This window comes from Haplochromis burtoni, unplaced genomic scaffold (genome assembly GCF_018398535.1).
Source record: "Haplochromis burtoni strain Fernald_Lab_line unplaced genomic scaffold, NCSU_Asbu1 Contig_67, whole genome shotgun sequence".
NCBI classification, from domain to species: domain Eukaryota; kingdom Metazoa; phylum Chordata; class Actinopteri; order Cichliformes; family Cichlidae; genus Haplochromis; species Haplochromis burtoni.
Genome location: NW_024582428.1, coordinates 1,559,890 through 1,584,883, shown reverse-complemented (window position 1 = coordinate 1,584,883; position 24,994 = coordinate 1,559,890). Strand labels below are relative to the sequence as shown.

The window sequence follows — 24,994 nt, the reverse complement described above, 5'->3', positions numbered from 1 at the left end:
TAATCACTTTCAAGATGGAGAAAGCATAAAGTTTGTCTGTAAGTGACAGTTATGGACACCTAATATGATAAGGAGATTATGCAGGTCAATTATCAATGTATAAAACTAAATGTATTGTAGTGACACAGGACACAAACACGGAAGCAAGATATATAATTAGGATTATTTATAGTAAATATGAATAAATTATTGCAATTTCTTTAACCATTGAGAATGACTAAATCCTTCAGGACAATGTCACATCAATGCACTGAACTCACTATGTTATCCATCTAACAGAGTCTCCACATGTTCTGTTCTCACTGTAATTTCGCCCTCATGACTGAATTTATGCTTGCGCTAATCAATCTGAATGTTCACGGGGGATCAAACGCATTTTACTCGCAGTACTCAAGTTGACTTACCTTTTTTTGAATGATGATATACTCACAACGTGGAGGCTTAAAAATAGGCAAATCTTGTACTTAACCATTGGTGAATTGGCTGTGTGCCTCCAGAGATTTATAATTGCGAAATTGGCTCGCCGTGTATGCGCTGACTCCAGAGACGAGATATGAAAATATATCAGGGTAAGTTAATAGCGGTTTGGTCTTCTGGGTTTCTACTCCACTGCCGTATTTCATACAGGTCCACATTTCCAATGCACGCTATTTTTTGCAAGTACCGTCTCTTTACATCCGGACGAGATTTGTCTCAATACCATCCTTTTTCTTTTGAGCTGCTTTTAAGCATGGTTCGTAGCAATCTTCCTTCCAACAGTTTGTTTTGATTCGTAGCCTTCAAATATGGCACCGAACTCCCACAATACATTGCGCCGTCAATTCCAAAGCCCTATATACATATTTTCCGCACTATAAGGCGCACTTAAAATCCTTTAATTTTCTCAAAAATCTACAGTGTGCCTTATGTATGAATTCTGGTTGTGCTTACTGACCTCGAATCGATTTTATGTGGTACATGGCAGTCAAAAATCTGTCAAAAATGCTTTAGTAAGCATTTACTAAATGTAAAAGTAACACACCACTTGATGGATTGTCAGAGCATTACGGCTACTGTTCTAAGCCTGGCGGCGGAGTAATCAGGGTCCAAACTCCGCTTCAGGTCCTAAAGTCAAACGAACACGGCGGCATCACTGACAGTTAAGACTGTCTAAATTCTTTCATCTTTAATAAAATGATCAGTGTTGCTGCTTTACTAGGTGTAACAATTAAGTTTAACATCCAGGCATCCATGAAAACAGAATTTATTAAATTTAACGGAATTAGAAGTTAGCAGGAAGTTAGCTCGCTATTTTCCACCTAAACATGATATACCATGTTCTGACAGGGATTTCTGAAAAAATTCAATCGTATAGCTCTGCTATCACTTCCAACATAAATGAAGACAGAAAACTAAACAGCAGTGACGTTTGTGGGATTACTGATGTTGGGCTAGCTGGTATATAATGATGTGCTACGTGATTGCTAGCAACACAGCTATGTTAGCATAATATAAACGGTGAATCTGGAGGATAAACGCTAACCACTCGATAAAAGTTAATGTTTACCCGTTCATTGACAGTGCACCTTCTAATCTGGTGTGCCTTATGGTCCGAAAAATACGTACAATGATTTAAACGAAATCTTACTGGGAATGTTTCAAGTAATGCAGAGACATTTGTTTTTGGGAGCGCCTGGAAACTGTGAAAATATTTCAATGGAGTGGAAAAATACCCCGCTGAGTCATTGAACATCTCCTAAGTTTAAGGCTTTAATGTTTCAATTTTATTTTATATTTTGGTTTGCTTTGTCAGTTTACATGATAACAGCAGTTAGACGTTTTTGAAAGTATCTCAGAGGAAGTTTGAATTTGATTTAACCACAGAGGCGTCTCATAATATAGATCAGTCATTATTTCGTCGCTCAGTTGATTTCTCCCAAAAAGGCATATGATTGCATAGCCGTGAGACAAAAAACACTAACCAGCTAAACAAATCACACAAAAAATGAGATGAGGTGTTAAATACTTTATGCATCCTTTATTTGGTAAATCTTTTTGTTACAGTACTTACATATGTGAGATGCCTCTCTGCCACACAGATGTATAGTATTTTCACTGTTGGTGTCACCAGCCGTTAAACAGCAGACCACAGCAAAATACACTGTACTTAGCACAGCTGACTGTTAGAAAATGATATTGCGGCACACTTTAAACGGTCTCAGCTTCCTTGGGAAATTGCACCTGTTTACTGAACTGTGTTGGACTTCCCGTTCAGCCTGATGTCGATGCGGATGCCCATCTCATCAACATCCTGTCTCAGGGTAGACAAGGGCTGTGTAGCTGTCCTGTTCCTTTCTGAAATTGATCACCATCTCTCTGGTCTTCTTCACATTCAAAAGCAGATGATGCCTTTCAGACCACTCCAAAAAAATTTCCACAATGCTCTGTAAATTAAACTACTGGAGACTAATGACAGTATTTCTGTATGTGGCATGACCCAGAGTTGTATTGAAAGTCTGAGGTTGTACAAGGTGACTAGAAATGGAGACACCACAGCCCCACAACACCAGACAGATCACTTCCCAGTATCATGTACTACAGCCAGTCTGTCAGGTAGTCATGAGATGGTGGATGTGTTTACTGAGATTTCCAGTAGCATCTTTTTTTTAGTAACAACAGCTGAATTGTTTTAAATGTACCCAAGAAATCAAAACAGGTGATTCTCACTGGAGAGCTGTTAGTATCTGGCAGTTAGCTCCGTGCAGATGATTACAACTTTTACAATTGCTTGACCCACAGGAACTTAAAGGGATGCACTCTGGATATCCACCCGACTGACACAGCTCTTGTTGTTCAGTATAAGGTGGAGGCAACTGTTCTTGGGGAGCTGGAGGAACCCAAGGTTGTCGTCCAAAAAGATTGTCAGAAAATGTGAGACTAATTATTGACATGAGCTGATTTTTTGTTATGTACCTTACATTAAAAAAAACATTGTAATTTAATGTTTACCTTTGCATTTTTGCCACTTTTAGCATTTTCCTAAAAGGCCTGAATGCCAGCACAGACACACACTCTTGCTCAGAAGGTGGTTGAGGAATGTCCACTGATTCACCCATCTAAACTCCATGAAGTGGAACAGTTGCTCTTCTACCTGCAAAACGGCAAGCAATCAAATGGTACAGATGAGTTTTCTAGGACTACTTTAATATGACTGCGAGCATTTGTTGTAAGACTCATTCTTTATGAATGATGGAACTAGTTTATCGTAATAGTTTTGTTATGGGTGTTGCTTTTCACAGACACCCAGGTGAAAAAACAGATATCACTTCGAGACTTTCCTCCTTATGCTGGATTAGAAGTAGGGACTGATTTTAAGGCTCCATCAAAATCTTGTTTTAGTTAATAATGGAGTGCAGTGTTGGATCATATGTAAAACAGTATATATGTTTATATACTATTCTTCAATATGGTACTGTATTCTCTTTGAAGACTGGTGTTTATTTTCTTACAGCTGGACAACAAAGCGGGCATCATCAGAATTGATGAATATGTGAGCTGCTTTATGAGGACATTGAGGAAAAGACCTCAACTCTCATCCTCCAGCTGGCTCGCAACCCAGATAACCTGAGGGAACTCATACAGAATGGTTACTTTCTCTAGTAGTTCTATGTTTTTGGTTTTGCAACGTTATTTTATGTCATATGCTAATTAATGGTATACTTCCAACTTTTGGTTCAACCAGCTTTATCAGAGTATGGTGGATCAAAATCCTAGTTTTATATTATCACGCAGTGCCCATGTGTGATATGTAGTGTTCATTCTTAAACACGGTAAAATTGTTACTTGAAAATTCATAATAACTGAACACAGCGTGAGGTATTCTGTTGAAAATGTACTGGTATCTCTTTTATAATCGTGGTTTATGGTTTAACTTGTTTTGTGCTCTTCTGATTACTTTTAATTATATCAAGTGACCTTAGGAAAACACTAATTACTCTCAACAAAAATATAAACGCAACACCTTTGTTACTGCTCCCATTCCCCATGGGATGGACGTAGAGACCTAAAATTCATTCCAGATACACAATATAACCATCCCTCCCAAACAGTGGTCACAAATCAGTCCAAATGTGTGGTAGTGGGCACATCTGCTATATTGAGATAATCCATCCCACCTCACAGGTGTGCCACATCAGGATGCTGATCTGACATCATGAGTAGTGCACAGGTGTACCTCAGACTGCCCACAACAAAAGGCCACCCTGGAATGTGCAGTTTTGTCTCACAGCAAAATGCCACAGATGCCACAAGCAATGAGGGAGCGTGCAATTGGCATGCTGACAGCAGGAATGTCAACCAGATCTGTCGCCCGTGCATTGAATGTTCATTTCTCAACCATAAGCCGTCTCCACAGGCGTTTCAGAGAATATGGCAGCACATCCAACCGGCCTCACAACCGCAGACCTCGTGTAACCACACCAGCCCAGGACCTCCACATCCAGCAGGTTCACCTCCAAGATCGTCTGAGACCAGCCACCCAGACAGCTGCTGGAACAATTGGTTTGCACAACCAAACAATTTCTGCACAAACTGTCAGAAACCGTCTCAGGGACGCTCAACTGCATGCCCGTCGTCCTCATCGGGGTCTTGACCTGACTCCAGCTCGTCGCCGTAACAGACTTGTGTGGGCAAATGCTCACATTCGATGGCGTCTGGCACGTTGGAGAGGTGTGCGCTTCACGGATGAATCATGGTTCACATTGTTCAGGGCAGATGGCAGCTGAGAATGTCCCAGTTCTTGCATGGCCAGCATACTCACCGGACATGTCACCCATTGAGCATGTTCGGGATGTGCTTGACCGGCGTATACGACAGCGTGTACCAGTTCCCACGAATATCCAACAACCTCGCACAGCCATTGAAGTGGAGTGGACCAACATTCCACAGGCCACAATTGACAATCTGATAGACTCCATGCGACGATGTGTTGCACTGCATGAGGCAAATGGTGGTCACACCAGATACTGACCGGTTCTGGGTCCCCAGACCCCCAATAGCGCAAAAAACTGCACATTCCAGGGTGGCCTTTTGTTGTGGGCAGTCTGAGGTACACCTGTGCACTACTCATGATGTCAGATCAGCATCCTGATGTGGCACACCTGTGAGGTGGGATGGATTATCTCAATATAGCAGATGTGCCCACTACCACACATTTGGACTGATTTGTGACCACTGTTTGGGAGGGATGGTTATATTGTGTATCTGGAATGAATTTTAGGTCTCTACGTCCATCCCATGGGGAATGGGAGCAGTAACAAAGGTGTTGCGTTTATATTTTTGTTGAGTGTATATCAGCCGGGAGAGAAAAAGAGCACTGAGGGACGTCTGTCAACCGGGCAGCGACATGGAAACCGGTCCGGTCCTGGCTAGCAGGTGAGCTCGAGAGAGACTTCAAGAATTTCAGCATAGGGATCCCATATGGAAAAGAAATAGTGAAAACTTATAAAAGACTTGCATAAGATGTGACCTACTTCATATAGTTAATCATATAAGGCTTATATGATTTACTCATGAAAGTGGCCACTTTCTCATTACTTTCATATATTGTTTTAGTAAGTATCCAAAACATACGTTTCATTTATATAATTTTTCAAGGGATCTTATATCTGTTTTCACTCTTGTATGCTTTTCATACAAGTTTCACACAAGACAGATAGAAACTTTATAAGATTTACATATATCTTTTCCATATGGAATAACAATGAATGAGAGGCAAATATGGAGACGTATGACAACAAGATTTATGTTAATGAGAGTGTGGGGAGTGAGTTGGAGGGTGGGGTGGGCTGCTTTTAACTATGTAAAGCACTTTGTGCTACTTTTTTTTTTTGTATGAAAAGTGCTTTATAAATAAAGATTGATTGATTGATTGATTGAAGATGGATCTAAGGTGTGTCTGGTAGGACTATATGGAACACAAAGTTGGCTAGGGATGGACTGTACATAATAACAAGCACTAGTATGAGTGTGACAATCTTTCGTGAGTCATATCTCATTACTGGAGGGGGGGCTTTTCAATACGAGAGACATACCCCCCAAAAACAAAAAGAGGAACAACAGGTGGGGAAGGTGGCTGGTACATCTTTATTGAAGTCCTCTTATTTGTACATAGTTAAACTAAGTTGCAGTTTGTTAATGAAAATGTTTTATTTAAACAAGGGTTCAATGGGGTGCCTGTGGGGGTCTCAAAAGACAGCCAGTAAATCACAAAAGGATAATGCATACTACACATGAAGAAATAAAGTGTATGTCCTTAATGTTGATGGCACTGGTAACCCAGTTAAAAGAGCCGAGATTATGACTAAACTCAAAAAGGAGAAGACACAGATAATTTTCTTACAAGAAACTCATTTATCAAAAATAGAACACGAAAAATTAAGGAAATTTAGGTTCAAAAACACCTTCTACAGCTCTCATACAAATTCTAGGAAAAGAGGGGTTGCAATTCTGATAACTAATTCCCTTAAGTTTGAATCTCGCAAAGAAAATAAAGGGTAAGGAAGGTAGATACGTTATAGGCTACGTCCACACATACACAGGTATTTTTGAAAACAGAGATTTTCCGTTTTTGTTTTTTGTTTTTTAATCTTGTCCACACGTGCAGTTTTGAAAAATCTCTCCGTCCACATGTAAACGGCCAAAACACAGTCAAACGTTGTGAAGAACCAAATCCAAGCCGTGTAGAAATGTTGGCCAATTAGAAGTCTAGAAGCCTGGGAGGGAAAGAGTAAACAGGATTTTATGCAGTACTACTGAAAAGTTTTTGTGTTTTTTTGGAAAGACAGATAGTTTTGTGCAGTGTTGGGTGTAACGCACTACTATTTATTTTTCTAATTATTATTATATTTTTTTATATATTGTTTTTTTCTTTTTTTCCCACTATAGATCCTATATTTGTGCCTTAAGTCTGTGACTGTATTCTATTTCTCTGAAGAAACTGTATTTGTACATAGATAGGAGAGTTGTTCAAATAAATAAAATTAAAAAATAATAATAATAATTTAAAAAGCCGCAGTCTGAATGAGGTGGTCATATACTGAGATCAGATTATTAAGTGTTTGTTCAAAGATATTCTTCCTGGATCATTCTCTGACTTGACCTTACTCAGATCTATAAAAAGTCTTTATGCTCAAAATTGAAATTAAACTCACATGACTTTTAGAAGACGAACCATGAATTACTGCAAACCTTTACTTAATGACTGTATTTAGATCAAAATTGCTAGAACTCACTAAGATCTCAGTGTTATAGCTCCTTCACTCTGCTACTCTTTGACTTGGGAAGAAAACAGAGCTCAGCTCCTGCTCGTCTCCCTTTCGTGACCAAAAGCCCTTTTTTCCCTGTAACAGCATGTATCCATCATTGCCTCCATCCTTTGTGAGATGGCACAACTTCATTTGTTTCTGTCATAAAGCATTGTCTGCTCACTCCATCTGCCACGCCACATCAGGCAGTCCAGTACTGATAAGAGCCAAGTATTCATGTGAACCGAGACTCTGGGGTCAGGGTGGAAAGAAGAGATGAACACTGAGACACATGTTGGATGTGAAGCACCCACAGGTCACAATCCCCAGTAGCAGTCAGCATGATCACATTACCCAACACTCTTTTAAATTAACCTCCAGTTGCACTTTCAAAAACTCTGCTTTTCCTTTCTTTTCCTTCCTCATTCCTTTATTTTGTCTCCTGCATATGCATTACACATATCTATAATGACTCTTGTTTACCCGTGTGTTCCCAGAAACTGTCCTTAGAGCCTTGGCCAGAGTCCTAAGAGAAGACTGGAAGTGGAGTATGGACTTGGCAACAACCATCATCTCTGTCTTCTTCTGTTTCTCCAGGTAAAAAATCTAGTATATTGTTTCAAGAGTAGTAACATAGCAGGGCTTAGAATCGGAGATGGCATTCAAGCCACTCTAGAATAAGCTTGGTGTATCTACAATAGAGGCAGGGAGAACAGTGATGTGGTTTGCTCCTTAACTGCATACTGCTCCAGCACGCTGCTGAAATGGGAAGCAACAGAGGGATTAGCTCATGTACAAGAGATGTGCCAGTCACCTCACCTGTTGATGGCCCTGAGCCATCCAGCTCCACCTCCCCCATTTGGAGCTGACCCAAGACCCCACCTCAACACCATAGTTAGATACACCTTTTTATTAAATCAATTTGTATGGATACCCCTAGCAATATACCCACTACATGGCCAAAGGTATCTGGACATCCGAACATACCAGCCATATGCATCTTGTTAATATATTGTTAGATTATTTATATTATTATATTTCAGTTGTCCTGTTCCAGGGTCATGTTCATGTTTATCTGCTCTCTCTCTGTCTCTCTCACATTAATCACCCATCTTTGGCAGCAAAGTTTTACTCTTTAGCTGTGTGTTTTGAAACGATAAAATAAGCCCTCACTAAAACAACACATAAACGTCTGTCAGGGCGAATTTAGGCTTCAAGATGTATGTCTGAAAACTGATCGTCATTCTTGGCTTGTCTCCCTGTCCATGTTACACTAATTGGCTTGTGAAATGGCTCAGGTTGGGCTGATTATGCGTCAGACAAGGACATACTGTTTGACTGGATGTGTTTTGACTTTGTCAGTTTGCTTTGTAAAATATTTCAGGGGTGACCGATTGGGTAATTTCAATGACAGCTGGAATCCCAAATTTGATTAAAAGAAAAAAAAATAGTTTTGAAAATTCACTTTTGGATAAATAGCAGTCTTTTACTTCAGTTCCATGGAATGATCACACATTTCAAGATTGGGTCCCTGTGTGTGAACCTCATTGAATATGAGCTGAAGAAGTATGACCTTTGGCAAGATGAGCTGCAGAAGAAGGAGGCTTATATCCCTTTATAAAGAGTCAAAAACACTTGATTATGTGTTTTTTGTGGTTTGTATTTATTTGAGTTCCTTGACTATTGCTACATGAAGCACTCTCTGAGGACAAAAATCTAAAGAAAGTAGAGGAAGAACACAAGAAGTCTATGTAGACTTAATTTTAGTGGGTGATTAGTTCAGCTGTCCTGTGGCTTGTTCTCCGTATGCAGCTATAATTGTTGATAAATTAGGTGTGATTCCTGCTGTTTTGGTTCTTTGACCCGTTGTTGCTCCAGAAAATTAAATCAGCTAAGTTTATTTAATTTCACAGACATTAAATGATAACTTAAACTGCATCATTTGGCCATAACTGCAGCACTTTTGTGAGTTAAAAAGTGGCCAGAATAATTATTTTTATCTGAGTTGAGCACTAAAGTCAGATAAAAAGTCAGATCGATAGAAATCGGGTAGAAACTCTGAGTAAGGCTCAGGTAGATGATGGATAACAAATAAAAAATAAAACAGTTTTCTGAGGTTTTCAGCTAGGGTGGACAAGGCTAAGCGTCAGGCTTTCAAATTAAATAATACTCTGTTTCGGTCTTTGGTTGATTAATAAGCTGGAGTGGAAGATTCCCTCCTCGGCCTGTGCTTTGAGGACTCTGGCAATTAGTATGAGTCTGGGTGTAGATTTAAACTAACATAATCATCCTGCTGTAACCAGGTTTCTCCAAGGTAGAGTGTTCTTCACTTTGATTTTCCTCTATGCAATAGATCTTTGGTTTTATTTGTTGTTCCTAATTATGCTTACCGTGCTGTAAAACTAGTTTCAGTAACAGGATTTTATGTCCTTTGTGCACAGCAAATTCAAAAGTGTTAAATGTTTTGGTGTTAATAGTCTTCTTGCAAAAGTAGAGTTAATTTTACTCTAAGCAGAGTCACATTCTTTTAATGTAACTCTGAGGTGTAAAATGATTCCTTTTTTTTTTTACTGTGCTGCAATTGTTTACTGGATTATTTGTGCCATTAACTAGTGTCAACTAATTTTTATTCGATCTCCGCACAGGATATGCTTGTGAAGATGGAATATGGGGGAGAGCAGAAGTGCGTTGAAGTTCCACAAAGGAATGAATGAAGGACATGCATATTGTTTTGAAGAAATAAGTGATGAGAATGCTGTTATTTGCATTTACCATGTCAGACCTTTTGATAAACACAATTCTAATGAAAGTGAGAACATGTATACTGTTACATCTTTCAGAAAATGTTTTGAAATTGTGGTGCACAGTTCAGAATAAATGTTTTTCAAAACCATTGCATCTTTTTAGTAAATGTTTATTTCCAAAAGAAATTTCTAGAAGTTCAGAACAGTAAAATTCCTGCTTTTTAGAATGAATTAGAAGATAACTCTTACGTAGTTAAACTAAAATACTCTTTGAGAGTTAATATATAAACTCTTAACACCAAGTGTTAAATTATCAACTCCAGACAGATTTGGTGTTTAACACTAAATCAGAGTTAACGTACCAACTCTCCAAAAAGAGTTAAATTAACACTCTCTGGTGTGGACCCATATAGACACTTTAATAGTGTTGAAATCAAATCCGACAGTGTTAATTTGGACGTGCTGGATTTGCTGTGTGGGTCTATTTTGCCTTCTTTCTTAATTTTTTGTCTGTGATTTTACTTTTAATATGAATCATTTGTATGAATGAATCCATAGTTCTATATGATGTTTTTGAAACTAAATGAAAAGTTCAGCTTTTCACAAGGAAAGATGTGCTCTTTTTCTTGGTCATAGATAGTGAGGTGGATACTTTGGGTGCTATACTGCTGATCAGACAAAAAAATACCTGGGGTTGCTTGTCTTCACTGTTTTTGCATGAAATTAAATGCAAGATTAACCAATAATTAACCTAATCACTGGTTACACTTAAGAAGCATATGCAGTTAATCTGCTTGAGGACTGCTACAAAACAAAAGAAAGATATCAGCAGTATTCTTAGAGTAACCAGTGTTGGGAAGGTTACTTTTAAAATGTATTCCACTACAGATTACAGAATAAATCCCCTAAAATGTATTTTGTAACGTATTCTGTTACATTACTCAATGAGAGTAACGTATTCTGAATACTTTGGATTACTTAATATATTATCATGCTTTTTCCAACTACATGAATGTACTATTGCTGTGTGATTTATTACTATTACTGAAGGATAGTCGCCATACCAATACCAACTAGATTTTTAAATCTTAATATAAAATGAGTAACAGTAGGGCGGACGTTAGGTAAGGCTGCACTTTTTGCAGCGATCTCGTACAGGTCCGCGGCTCCGAACCGTAGCAAAGGGACCTCTGGCTAATACGTTGCGTGTTGGGCTCGTAGCTGAAAACTAGCTTTACTTTGTTGTCTGGGTCAACTTTGCTCGTCAAAGACAGAGAGAGGCGTTGAAAGGCTGCTCCAATGGAACTTATTGTTTCAGAGAAAAAACACGAACACAGTGTACAGTCGAGTCTTAATAGCTTACTTACAACTGGGCTATACTGCCCATGAGTCCCCATTCTTTAGGGCTATACCTGTAACACACTGCCTATTGCCTTCATATTAAATAAATTTTTGGAAAAATAATTTTTAAAAATATTTAGTCATGTCATTATGTGGGCCGCAAGTAGAGGTGACATGGACAGCGAGATTAAGACGCAGGTATTAGAGCCTCTAAATGCGTGTTTTGTTTGGGTTTCCACCGGCGGAAGTAGTATTATTTGAATATTTCATGAGCTCAATTTTAAAAAAAGATTTTATAAGATATAAATGTCCAAATTCTGAAAAATATCTTCTTTTATGCTCCTTTGCCAGGAATTACTCTGTCAGCGTGGCATAACTTCCACGTGTGCCAGTGCTGAGTTGTTATTGAAGCCCAGATTGCTTTGAAAGCAGCCTTCAGCTCATGTATATTTTGGGGTTTTACACTTTCTGTCAACTAGGTAACAGATAAATACTTTCTGCTGTTCTTTTATAAATGAAAATGGACTGGCATTTATATAGCACATTGTGAGTCTTACTGACTGCTTAAACAACTTAAGTCTACAATCAACAGTTTAACCACCCATTCATACAGTGTTTTATTCTATGCACTTCATCCTGTTTTCGTATTGTGGAAAGAAGCTGATGTACTTGGAGAGACGCATGGAGAACATACAGACTCCACACACAAGCCTCCAGCCAGGTTTTGAACTAGGAACCTTCTTGCTGTGAGGGGACAGTGCTACCCACTCTATCATCATGCCACCAAGCTCATACTACCTGGTATTCCCATCAAGAACTTGAGAAAGCACAGTGGATCAACTACCACCACCTGTGTTCCAGCTATGATTGTGTGAGAGTTGTAGCAGCTGTCACAAGTTCTTATTTAATAATTCTTTAATGCTGGTTTCATCTCCATTGCTTATACATCTTTTGCTATCACACGTTTCCCTTCTTGTCAACTTTCCATTAGTGATCTGTTGGTCGCGAATGAAACGGCTCTTAGAGCCGGCTCTTTGAAGTGAACGACAGAAGCCGTGTTTGTTTGTTTTTTTTCTTTCTCTCACCCTCTCTCTCGCACTTTTTTTCACTTCACTCCGCACGTGAGCCTTGTGCTTGCACTGAGCAGAGGGAGGAGGAGCAGTAGTTACACTTGCAGTAGCAAAGGAACAGAGCTGGAGGGGGCAACAACAAGACACAACATCATCACATTAGAAAGGTATAGTAATCATCCACAACTATTTTCAGTTACAGATGATAAAGGATTTAGAAAGTTTATTCATGCAGTGAATCCTATGTATGCAATTCCAAGTAGGAAAACACTCTCCCAAAAAATCCTCCCAGGCCTATATGACAGAGAATGTGAATCTTCTTTGTTTTGCATATTTTAATTTATATTTATTGTGTTGTGGTTTGCAGTGTTTTGTGTTGTTTCACTTTAAATTTGTTTAAAAGGAAAAAGCTGAAAATTTAAATAGTTAAAAGTTGAAATGTGAATAGTTGGTTTTTGTATTATATGATTTATTTATTACATTTTATGTGGAGTGAATAAATAAAAGTATATTTACGGAGGCCCCTAGAGACAAAGCACGTACAAACTCCAAAACATGTAAAAACTCAAAACACGTACAAAACACAACAGAAGTGCTCCAGGATGCTAGGCACAGTGTTGAGCTTTTGTTACCTAGTGGCTACACAAGCCAGCAAGTACCAACGACCGGATTTGGTGTGTGGTAGTAACAGGTAAATGAACATTTGTTTAAATTATTTGAATATATATGAGTGCTTGTGTATAAATACACAAACAATACACACATGCTTTCAATTGTGTAATTTAAGTGATCTAGGTAGCTCTGTTTTGGAAGTTCAGTTAACGCTAGAAATGTGTTTTGGAGTTTGTACGTGCTTTGTCTCTAGGGGCCACCGTATATATTTATATATAAACATATATAAATAAAACCACAGTTTTTTTTACATTAGTAATTTCTTTTCTGCATAATTTTATATTGTTGTTGATAATAAATTAATTAAAGCAACAAAACCGCCCTAAGAGCTGGTTGGGAGCCAAATGAGTCGGCTCTTTTTAGTGAGCCGAGCCAAAAGAGCCGGTTCTCTAAAAAGAATTTCCATCACTTTTTTCCATTCATATCCTTTGATATTCAGTTTTTTCAGATGTGACCTTCATTACCCTTCTTGTGGAGGCTGTCCATCATCATCATCATCATCATCTGGACAAATATTAAGTCATCAGTTTTGCCCATGTTTGTGATTGAGTGTACTGAACCAGACCAAGACACATATTATACTTTTAAAATATTAATTTACGTACTTGAGATGTAATATTCTATTATTTTTTCATATTAGATTTCTGAATTATATGAGCTATAAGCTTTAATCATCAAATTTAACCAAAAAGGTCTTGAAAACAATTCACATGTAATGAAAATAGTTTATTAAAGTTTACCGTTTTTAAATTCAGCTGCAAATAAAGAACAACAACAACCAACCTTTATTTGTCACATACACAATCATACAGAGTGCGGACAGGCTGCAGACGTAGCTGTGCCATTCCAGGGCTTGGTTTTAGCATGGGGGTCTAGCAGGACCCTTACTGGATCCGGGTGGGAATTTAACTTTTTTACAGTATTCTGTTTTTTAAGGTCCACTTGTATAAGTCATATTTTTTTGCTAGTTTAGTGTGTTTTTGTATTTGTGTCTTTTTATAATTAAGTAAAGGTTTATTTATCTCTAAACAGCAGTTCTAAAAAGTCTTTAAAAGCAAGGTACAAGAACCACAGCTAAAATAACTGTTACCTGCACTGTAATCTTTGACCCTGCAGTTGCTCTGTTTCTGCTGCTCAACCTGGGTGAAGACACACACACAGAGCTGAAGATGAGGAACAAAAACACTGTTCACATGCTTTTGAAGATTGTGGACCGTGAAGATAATGAGCTACTGCTGGTTGTTATCACCATCCTCAAGAAGCACTCTATCTTCCTGGGGAGCAAGATTGACAATGGTAAACAAAAGATCTTAGATTATAAGAGAAGGTATTATTAAACATTGTAAAACTGCATTTGGAATATTTGTATAGTATTTCAAAATTCAGAAGGAAAATATCAGGGCATCTATACTGAATCTCATGCAGCACAACAGCTACCTTCAGCACAACGCAAGTATTTATAGGATGATTAAAGAAGAATAAAGATGTTTTCTAGTAGCCAAGTCAAAGTCATGACCTTAATCCAACAAAAATATTATGGAAGGACCTGAAGTTTGCTCTGGGTTTAATAATTTGAGGGAAGATTGTGGGACAATGTCCCAAGTCAGCAAAAATGTTGAATGTTAAACCAGCCTAATTAATACAGACTTCTTGCTCACATTCTTCTAAGTAAAACAATATTAATATTATAATATTGTCTTTTTCATACAGTCTGTATAACCTACAGACACCGTGGAGCACAGAGTCTTACCAAAATAGGTAAAATCTTAACAAAATGACCATTGTTAGAAAAGCTTGGACTAACTGTTTGAAACTAGATTTTTAAATTCTATTTTCTACCTTTATCTTCACCTCGTCTAATCAATGGTTTGTTTAAATGCATTGTTTTGTTACATTATATAAATGACTCATAAAGGACTGAGGATTTATTTTACTGTATACAAAAATGTAAAGGATAATATTTTCACAAATGTCTGTAACCTTCTGCAGTGCCAGTTAAAACCATGCTTAGATTAGATTTTCATTTTAAAAACATTATTCAGAGTCCACTTTGGTGGGCCATAGTGCTCAAACAGAACCCTGGCTTTTCAACTGTCCCTAATCCAGTCCCATCTGGTTCCAGTCTAGTTCAAGTTTGTGGGTCTTTATCAAGCCCAGGCCCTGTCAGAAACTTGCTTTATCTCCTTGTTTACCATTGATTACACCTTTAATTCACATTAGAAAAACTTTCATACACACACAAGCTTGTGTCCAGCATGGAAATGTTGGTTTCAACACTTTGACTCATTGAAGTATTTAAGGGCATGGGTGTTTAATGAATCAAAAAGTGATGATCCTATCAGGTTATATTTACTCAGCAAACTGAATCTGATAAGAGTTCAGTACTGCCTAATACATTTTTATTCTGCCTATGTCACCAGTGGAAATGTCAGTGGTAGGTGATACAGGCTGCAGTTGATAATGCAGCTCAGTGTCTGGTTTGGGATGGAGTGACTGGAGCTAGTTTTGCACACAGAAGCAATGAGTGTGTTTTAACTGGTAGCAGATTGCATCACCCTGGTTTCTGGCTTTCGGCAAATCACAGGAGATGGAAACAGACACTTTAGAACGCAGAACTAGACTGAGTGGCACTGCTGTGCTGATAGTCACAATCATAGAGTGTAGATGAAGTTGAACCCTGTGCTATATCTGTGTCAATCTGACTTCAGTTCACAACAACTCATTTCAAGGTGCTTTATACTGTGCTATACAAAGTGACCAGTAGAGAAGCTGGCCCGTTTCGTTCCCAGTGACTACAAGGAGCTCCTGGACGCCACCCTGCGCCTCCTGTTCAGCCTGTCTTTTGACACTTCTCTCCACAACCAGGCTGGATTCATTCCCAAACTTTCCTCTCTGCTTGGTAATCAGTCCCAGTAAAGATTAAGTGTTTATGTTTCCCTTTGTTTGTTCCTGTAGATTTGTTTAATTGTGGGTTCATGTGTCGGAACCAGCATTTAAGGTGTTTTCTAAAACAGAAAGACACGGGACATCAGAAAGACACATTGATCTCTGCTATTAATTTGCAATCATTAAGGCATATGTATATAGCTTTTATGCCCATCCCTTGAAGTTCCCCTTGGGACCATTTTGCAAAGCTGCACAGGATGTGTCTTTGCAGAGTTGTGTGACATCGTCATCTCTGTTGGGGCTTTTGAAACCTCTCAGGAGAGGCTCAGGTAACAGTACATAATTAATAGAGTGTATTTGTTCGAATAACATGCCAGATTCTGGTCACATGATTTTGTTTTATACGATCAGGGTTGAGAGATGGATATTTATGTCTTTGGAGATTTAGGTAGAGCTTTGTGGAGGGGTGGGGGCATGCATGCACAAGTAATAACACGTAACAGTGAACAATCACGCCTGCTTATAGTCTTGACACTAGGTGTGTGTGTTCTGTGCCCTGTGTGTGAACCAGGAGACCATTAATCATCTGCTCCCTCTGCCAACTGTCCAGTTTTCAGCTGACACACTAAATGCAATTATCTCTAAGGACAGACAACACAGCAATGGTCTCCTCTCCCTTCATGCCTTTTGGATCTCTGTTCAGGCCAGACCTGAGGTCCTGACCCTGACTGATAAGATGAAAGTGAAGAGGGAGACTCTACTTGACATCATCACCTCTTTCCTGTTTCATCAGACAATCAAGCTTGAACACATCATTTCTCTTCATCTCTGCTTTGCAGCTCACGCATAAACATTTGGTAAAAAAAATAATTCACAGTTTAATGTGCAGTAAATTACATTTTTCATCTATTAAAGTGGATCAGTGGGGTCGGGAGTGCAGAAAAGACTTGGGACCTCAGGACCTTGTGGCAAAAACAAATTTATAAACCAAAAAATAAGTTTTCTCTGAATTTAAGACAAAACCAAAACAAATAAATAAATAAATAAATAGTAAATAAATAAAACTGAATTTAAGATATTGCCTTAATTTCCAAGAAGTCACAAAGCATGTTATTGTTATATTTTCAACTACTTTATTTAAAATGCTTATTTAAAATGACTCTATCACATGAAACTGAAAGTAAGTAAATTAGTTACATGACTCATCATAAAGCCATACAGACTCCACTGTAAATTAGTTATATTAGTGCATTAGTACTATGAGCAGGCGTGATTGTTCACTGCTACATGTTATTACGTACTATTACTTGTGCACGCATGCCCCCACCCCTAAATTAGTTACATAACTCATCATAAATGCATACAGACTCCACTGGAAAAAGAGCTAGATATTGTCAGAATTTGGGCTCTTCACAAACACACAACACAAAATGTGAAGATCTACAGTGCAAGTGGTTAGAATGTTTGTAAAGCTTTACTCACATGTTGTAAACAGCACAGTTAGAGTAATTGCATTCACCAAAAATTTATTGAAAATATGTTGAAGACAGCTTTTCCACAAATTTAAATTATACTGAGATTTGGAATAAAAGTCAAATCTATAAATATATCTTATGAGGTCATTTGGAAAATGATAGGAGGTAAAATAAGTATTGAACACGTGACTAATTTTTAAAGTAAATATTTTCCTAAAGGCCCTATTGACACGAAATTCTCACCAAATGTCGGTAAGAACCAATCCAATCCGCACATGCGAAGCAATCAAACCACTGTGCATTAATTAAGGTATGTGTAATAATGAGAAATGGCAGAGGGAAAAAGTACACGAACACACTTACTGAAATGTATTTAATACTGATAAATAAATTTCTACCACTGCTAGCGCTTCAAATCATAAGCTACAGTGCAGCATGTTGATTGTAATTACAAGACAAATTAGAGGATTTAAGTGGGGGCAGGGATCTTTGTGAAGCATTTTTATAACATCTCGTTATGTGGTATGTGATGTCTTCAAATACCCAACCCTTCATGCTTATTTATCCAGAAAATTCAATAACAATGGAGAGGTGCAGCCCACAGACATTTCTTAATGTTTGTGGGTGTAATTTTACAAAGGCTAGGCAGTTTTAAATTAGCCTGGGGTGTAATTGAAGTTTAGCTCTCCCACTAACTGCCCTTGAACATAGTCTAGTTAATTCTTAACAGCTCCCCTTTACCTTTTTTTCCTTCTCTGCTGCCCTAACCCTACTTGTGTTTTGAACATTTAATGGGGTCTTTCTTTTCGCTCATAAAGAATCCTCGACTCTATGTTCATTCTAGAAAAGTAGGGAATTTTCTTGGCCTGGACAAGCTTATTGCCTCTCTGTGTGTGCAGTTGGTAGTTGTGCACTTCAAGGTGCTGGTTAAGGTAAAGGCTCACTAATGAGCAGCACATGTTCCGGTCAATTGGTGGGCACACGGGAAGGGCCAAAGCAGCGAGCAGCGTGGCTTTAACTTATTAAAGGCAGTAAAATTGATGCTTCCTCCTGTTTTCCCAATTAAAGCTAGAAGCTCCCTCTCCTTAGCATTCACTCCCTTCTGTGATTCCAGAGGTTCACTGAGTACATCTGGATCTAATTTTTCTGAGATAAGGCTTCCTAAACAGCCAGTGACTGAACACAGCTGAGATCAGTTTTAATTGGAACAGGGTGGGGCTTTGGAGGCTGGTGGACATTACAGGGTGTCTCTCAGTGGCTGTCCTCCAGTGAGAAGCCTCTCTCTTAACACTTCCCTTAATGAAAACTCCCAAGGTGAAACTCTGGTTTCAGCTTCATTAATTCTCTGTAGCTGGTTCCTCCTTCAGGCCCCCAGCTGTGGTCACAGGTCAAACTCATAAAGTTCCTGGGCTCACCGACAGCCTAAGCCTAGATTATACCCCACTGTGGATGTGGACAGGGACAGCAGGGGACCAGTGGCTGAGCAGTCATTCCTGTTATACTTCTTTGAACTGTGCTCATGGTGGCGCATGCAAAGTTGACGCTTTAAAATGTAAATTCTCTGCGAATGAGTCTGCGCAGGTAAGGGGCCATTTTTTTTCCCACCTTCCAATAGATGCATCTGAGAACAACTTTGGGTTAAAATCTTGCCCAAGGATATTTGGCATGCAGACTGCAGCAGCCAGGCCTCTGAGCACCAAACTTCCAGTAAGTAGATGACCTGCTCTACCTCCTGAGCGACAGCTACAGCCTTGGTGATGTTTGGTGAGCTGTGCCTTTAGAGCATGACAATCTTGCCTTCATGATGTTTTTGTCTACTAACTGCTTAAGAGACGCAACAAACTGAGAAATTGCAGTTGACTGTTGCTGATTCTGCACTGAATGTCAATTGACCTTCAATTAAAGAGGCCTTTCAGCCCATTAATATTTTTAGAAAAACACACAGCCCTCCTAGATGTGGTCATTGGCATCCTGTGGAACATTACAGCACAACCAGTCATTCATCCATTAACTTCCCTCCCCCTCCTCCATTGACTTACCTCCTTCTCTTGTGTTTATGTTGTAGCTGATGAGGGCCAGAGACAGCTCAGCATGTCCATTCTGTATAACATCAGCATGGACCACAAATTTAGGTCCATGTTTGCCGACACAGACTGCATACCGCAGGTAAGACTGGCTAATGTACACTGCCAGTAGAGCAAGAAACACACATTAGCATCAGCAACTAATGACATACAGGAATTAATGCATGAGAAACAGAGCGAAAGTGAGAGACACACCACATCTGGAACCAAAACCCACCAGAGGATTGCTGCTCATTCTTCTGTCAGAGTGTGTGCACATTGCTTTGTTTCCTCCTTCATTTCTTTTTCCAGTGAGTCTTGAAAGCAACCTGGCACGATTTCACATTTTTCTGTATCTTTTTCCATATTAGTGTTTTTAACTTCCATTACTAAAAGGGGACATAAACACCGAAATACAGCTGCTGATGAAAATTAAGGTAAAACCTCAAACAAATTTCTTTCAACTTTTATTTTAACATCTTTTGGGTTTGCTAAGATTGAGCTGACCGGGTCAGTCATTCCTTTCATCACTGCCATCATGTCCGTGTTAGCAGCTAATGTTAACATCAGGGTTCTCCCATGGTAGAAGGAGTACCTGTTTGCAGTGTGACCAGGATATGAACTTCAACCTTGCCCTTAAATTTCAACAAAAGTGCTCCAAAGGCACAGGCACAGTGGAGAGTTGAGTTCAGGGAATTAAATTAGGCTCAGGAGATGGCTAAAAAACACATCCAATGTATGAGTTATAAAAATCCACAAATGTCATGAAGAGTATCCATAGAGACCAAAAGCGTTTGTTTTTGTTTAACCAGTCTGTAAAAATATTTTCATGGCTAAAAGCTTGAACATTTTAAGATTTAATGCTGTTTGATGCATTCTTTCAGAAAACTTCAAGGAGCTACTTTGGTTTACATGAAAGGTGGTTTTAGATCAAACTACCATAACTGGCTGGTTCAAGACATCTATGAAGAATAAAATGTCTGTTTTTTTGCATCACACTCACTCGCTATCCTTCTGTCAGCCAACCTTCGTCTTTGTGGACATGCTGTGACACCGTACCTGGATTACCGTAATGACCCTGATATCATTGAAAAGCACCTGTCTGATCCCAGCGACAGGTTAGGTATGGGCAGAAATCTGTGCCATCAGAAACTGAATTTGAATAAGTTCAATTTGAATTTGAATTTCTCAGATTGAATCTGAATTGTAACTTGAATAAATGCTTTTGAAAACTGAATTTGAATTAGTCTAATTTGAAATTGAATTTATGGTTTGAAAATGATCATCACTAAATTGAAATTGAATTTTATATTTTGAAAATGAATTGATTTGCTTTGAAACTGCATTTTATCCTTTAAAAATTCAGCTCTCGAATAATTTCAGTTTCACTTCTCACCATTCAGTTTCAGGTCTACAATTCAATTTCAGTTCCAAAATTCAGTTTTTTGGAACTTACATCCGGTTCCGGTTCAAGCGCAGATTAATAGAACTACGTTTTACTAGCGGACCGAAAGTGTTACTGACGGGAATCTACAGCGTCTTGAGCTGAATTAAGACTTCAGAAGTCATTCGTCATGTCGAATGACCAGCGGATGAACTCTCAGGTTGGTAATAAATGTATTACATGTATAAGAACAAGCGTCATGTTAACAAATGATAGCCGTAAGGTAACTTTTATGCTTATTGTAGCTGCTAGCTAAAAACGCTAATTTAGCGTAGTTTGCCCTGAATTCAGCTTTGACAACAAATATGATCGACTGTTTCTAGTAGAATTCCAAAGTTGTCATCTTGGACCCTCTCAGAGTACCCCCTCTGTATGCTTGCAGAGACCCCTACAGTAGGGAAACATGCAAAACGGTGTCCAAACCTTTGTATTTTAGCTTTATTTATGGCACAGATTTCTGCCCATAGTTAGGCTTTAGAGGCTTAGGGAACTACAGTTTTGGGCACTTTGGCATTTTAATATTTTTAGCCCTATGTTTCCAAACTGGAAACTGGCATATGTGGCAAAATGATGATATTCTCTAAATTGGTGAAGTTCTTTCTGGATACTGCTCGTGAAACTATTATGAAGCTTTTTTGATCAGCACAATGAAAACAAAAGTGACTTGAGAACATTAGAGTCCTTGTATTATTCCCAAAGATTCACTTCCAGTTTTGTCTGTCTACTTAATCCTCCTTGTTTATCTTCCCACACAAAACACAATTTCAATTCAATACAGGGAATACGTGTTCTTCCATTTGTAAAAAATGGATCCCTGACCAACTGTTTTGCCCTATTTTCCACCTTTTTATCCTCTCACCTTTGTTGTATTTATAAGACCCCTCTCTTTGATCACTTTCTTAGCATGCTCACTGACCTGCCCTTTTCCCCGTCTTCTGTTTTAATGGGGTCACCATTTGGTACGATGCGAGCTTTACAGAGCAGGGAAGCCAGAAGTAAAGGAGAGGTGCTTACAGAGATGGAGGAGGGAATGGAGGTAGCTGTGTTGGTCAGATTGTGGCATGGTGCTGTGGCCCTGACAAAGCCTCCGGTGGCTCTCTGTGGTAAATAAGCAGATGCAGGTGCCAGAGAGTCTAGACAGGGCTGATTTGGAGTCTGGGGCCCCTGGTATGTGATACCTAACCCTGGCCCGCCCTATGTCTTTCTCTCCCTCTCTCTCTGATTCCTAACGCCTCACTTCCCCGTGAGGCGTTAGGAATCTGCTCCCTGCGCACTGCCACCCCTCAGCTCAGAGCCTTTCCTGTTTAATGTTAAATCAGTGCAGGAGAGACGTACAGACAGACTAGTTAGCAGAAGGAGGGTAGCTTAGGAAATGACGCTTCTTCTCTCTTTCTTTTTAAAATTATTTTGGGACATTTATTGCCTTTATTTTTATAGTCATCAGCTGGAAGAGACATTAAATGTTGATAATGAAAGCTGGGAATTGACACAGCAAATAGTCCAACGAGTCGGAGAGTAAGAGCTAGAATTTGCATTTGCAAATTTCTTTCTTTTTAAATTATTTTCTTGTCACTCTATTTTGTCCTCACCCCTTTTCACTCTCACATTCAATGTCTACAAATCTGAATATGAAAAGAATTTAAATATATAAAAGTAGATGGAGTTTTCATCTAGCAAGGGTTAGAATTATGCAAGAAGCCTGGCTCCTATATAGCATTTTCTTTTACTGTCCTTGAGCACCTAAAGTGCATTATACAACATGTTTAATCATCCATCCAGAACATGCAAAGAAAGACCCTAGACTGATGGTGGAACTGAACTCAGGACCTTCTTGCTGTAAGGCAACAGTGCTAACCAACATGCCACCGTGCTGCATTCACTCATCCTTTTATACAGACATCCATACAAGCACTTTTTTCTACATCTAGTTGCTTTATATCACACAAGCACACAGAACGGAGCATATCACCAGGGCAGGACAGAGCATCTCCAAATCTGCAGTTCTTGTGGGGTGTTCCCAGTCTGCACTGGTCAGTATCTATCAAAAGTGGTCCAAAGAAGGAACGGTGTTGAACTGGCAGCCAAGACACACTGATGCATGTGGAAACGAAGGCTGAATGAATTGTTACGTATTGAAACTGCGTAGTCGCAGACTAGTCAGGGTGTTCGTGCTGACCCCTGTCCACCCTCAAAAGCATCAACAATGGGCACCACAGATATCACCGTCTAAACATTTGCTGACTATGTGCACACCATTTCATGGAAGCGGTGTTCCCTGATGACTGTGGACTCTATCAGCAGGATAATGTGCCCTGCCATAAAGCAAAAATGGTTCAGGAATACTTTGATGAGCACAACAATGAATTTGACTTGGCCTCCAAATTTCACAGATCTCAATCCGATCGATCATCTGTGGGATGTGCTAGACAAACAAGTCTGATCCATGGAAGCCTGACTTCACAAGGTTTAAAGGATCTGTTGCTAAAATCTTGGTGCCAGATAACAAAGCACATATTCAGGGCTCTCTCTAGTGGAGTCCATGTCTCAATGGGTGAGGGCTCTTTAGGCTAACACAATATTTGGCAGGTGGTCATAATGTTATGTCTGATCAGTGTACAGTACAATTCAGACATGATGCATTCTGGATTCATTTTGTTTGATTTATACTTCTAATCGAACTGCTTGACTGATTTGGTTGGATCATGTGTTTGACAGCTGATGAAGAATGGTGTATGACTGTGGGGTAGAGATGATGGACATTGTGTCATGGTCCCCGTGCCTCGCTGGCTGACTCTGTGGTAGGCAACACGTTTTGTTTGTTCTTTGACCTCTCTCGCTCATTACGGGCTCCCGCCCCTGGCCCAAGCACCTGTGCTCACCGTCACACCTGCAGCTGATCCCAGCGAAATGAAGTAGGGGTGGGTTTTGATGATCGATTTATCGATTAGAATTGATTCTAGCTTGAATAACGTGATATAGATTCATTAAAATCCTGAATCGTTTTTAAAATATAAATTTATTTTATTTAAACCTCACAAAATTTCTACAACCGCCAAACAGCTAAAACAGTAAATGAGAGCAGGTACACGGATTCTGCACAAAGAGCTAAACACAAACCTGCCGACGCATCAGAATCGGTGAGACGACACACCGCCGGGGCTGACAGCTTCGCTGATTTTGAAGCGTCGGCGGGCGCTTTGTGTTTACCTTTTTGCGCTAGATTCTGAAGCTGCAGGTTTTATCTCTCTCCAAACAATATTGACTGAACCAGCAGCCAAAGACGATCCAAACTACGCTTCACATTTCGCTTCACATAAACATTGTCACGAATTTCCTCTTACTTTTGCTGTTTTGCTTCCACCACGATAAAAATCACACTTCATGTAGAGCTCTCTCTCTCTCAGGAATAGTTTCCCATCTAAAAATCTCTGTTTTTTTGCATTATTCACTTACTTATTAATAACCAGTCTACGGTGTCGGCTGCTGTTTTTTGTTTTTTTACTTACTTCTGACAAGAAAGCCTAATTTCTGCTGTTCAATACTGAACAAATGTAAACTTTTTAAAATTATGCAAAATTGCAAAATCCTTAGCTGTGTCTCTAATCAAACCTCTGTAACTTTGCTTCACTTCGTTTTTGACTGCACAGTATTTTTAAGGTCATCTTCTATAAAAACCCAGACCAGGAAAACCACCTTCATGTTTTTCTGTGTTTTATCCTCAGTTACTTTGACACAAAGGAATCTGCTGTCACACCTTTGATAAAGTCTCACAAGTGTCAGCTTTCTTTTTATAGATATAAAAATACCGATATGTACTGATAAGTGATCAGAACTATAATATTTCTGACTGTCTGTGGCAAAATCTCCCCAATTCAAATCGAATTGAATCGATTCTAGAAATCAGTGACGATACCCAGCCCTAGATTGAAGCACTATTTATGATGGCGGACCTATGTTATTCTTCGTGTGTGTGTGTGTGTGTGTGTGTGTGTGTGTGTGTGTGTGTGTGTGTGTGT

At 39.1% G+C, this 24,994-nt stretch overlaps 1 protein-coding gene and 1 long non-coding RNA gene across 2 annotated transcripts in view; both read left to right on the top strand.

The window, feature by feature from the left end:
• Positions 1-2,569: 2,569 nt before the first annotated feature.
• kifap3a (kinesin-associated protein 3a) lies at positions 2,570-20,585 on the top strand. Its single transcript, XM_042221479.1, is given in 14 exon segments — positions 2,570-2,592; positions 2,779-2,910; positions 3,012-3,047; positions 3,049-3,155; positions 3,279-3,337; positions 3,491-3,527; positions 3,530-3,625; positions 7,781-7,880; positions 8,766-8,886; positions 14,166-14,406; positions 15,531-15,548; positions 15,875-16,009; positions 19,537-19,637; positions 20,556-20,585. Coding segments are annotated over 14 exon segments (1,236 nt in total).
• A 2,863-nt stretch (positions 20,586-23,448) lies between these two features.
• Positions 23,449-24,994, top strand: part of LOC102291380 — a 4,662-nt gene continuing 3,116 nt past the window's right edge. Inside the window, exon 1 of the long non-coding RNA XR_316774.3 lies at positions 23,449-23,776. This is a non-coding gene — a long non-coding RNA (uncharacterized LOC102291380). The remainder of the gene's footprint in view (positions 23,777-24,994) is intronic.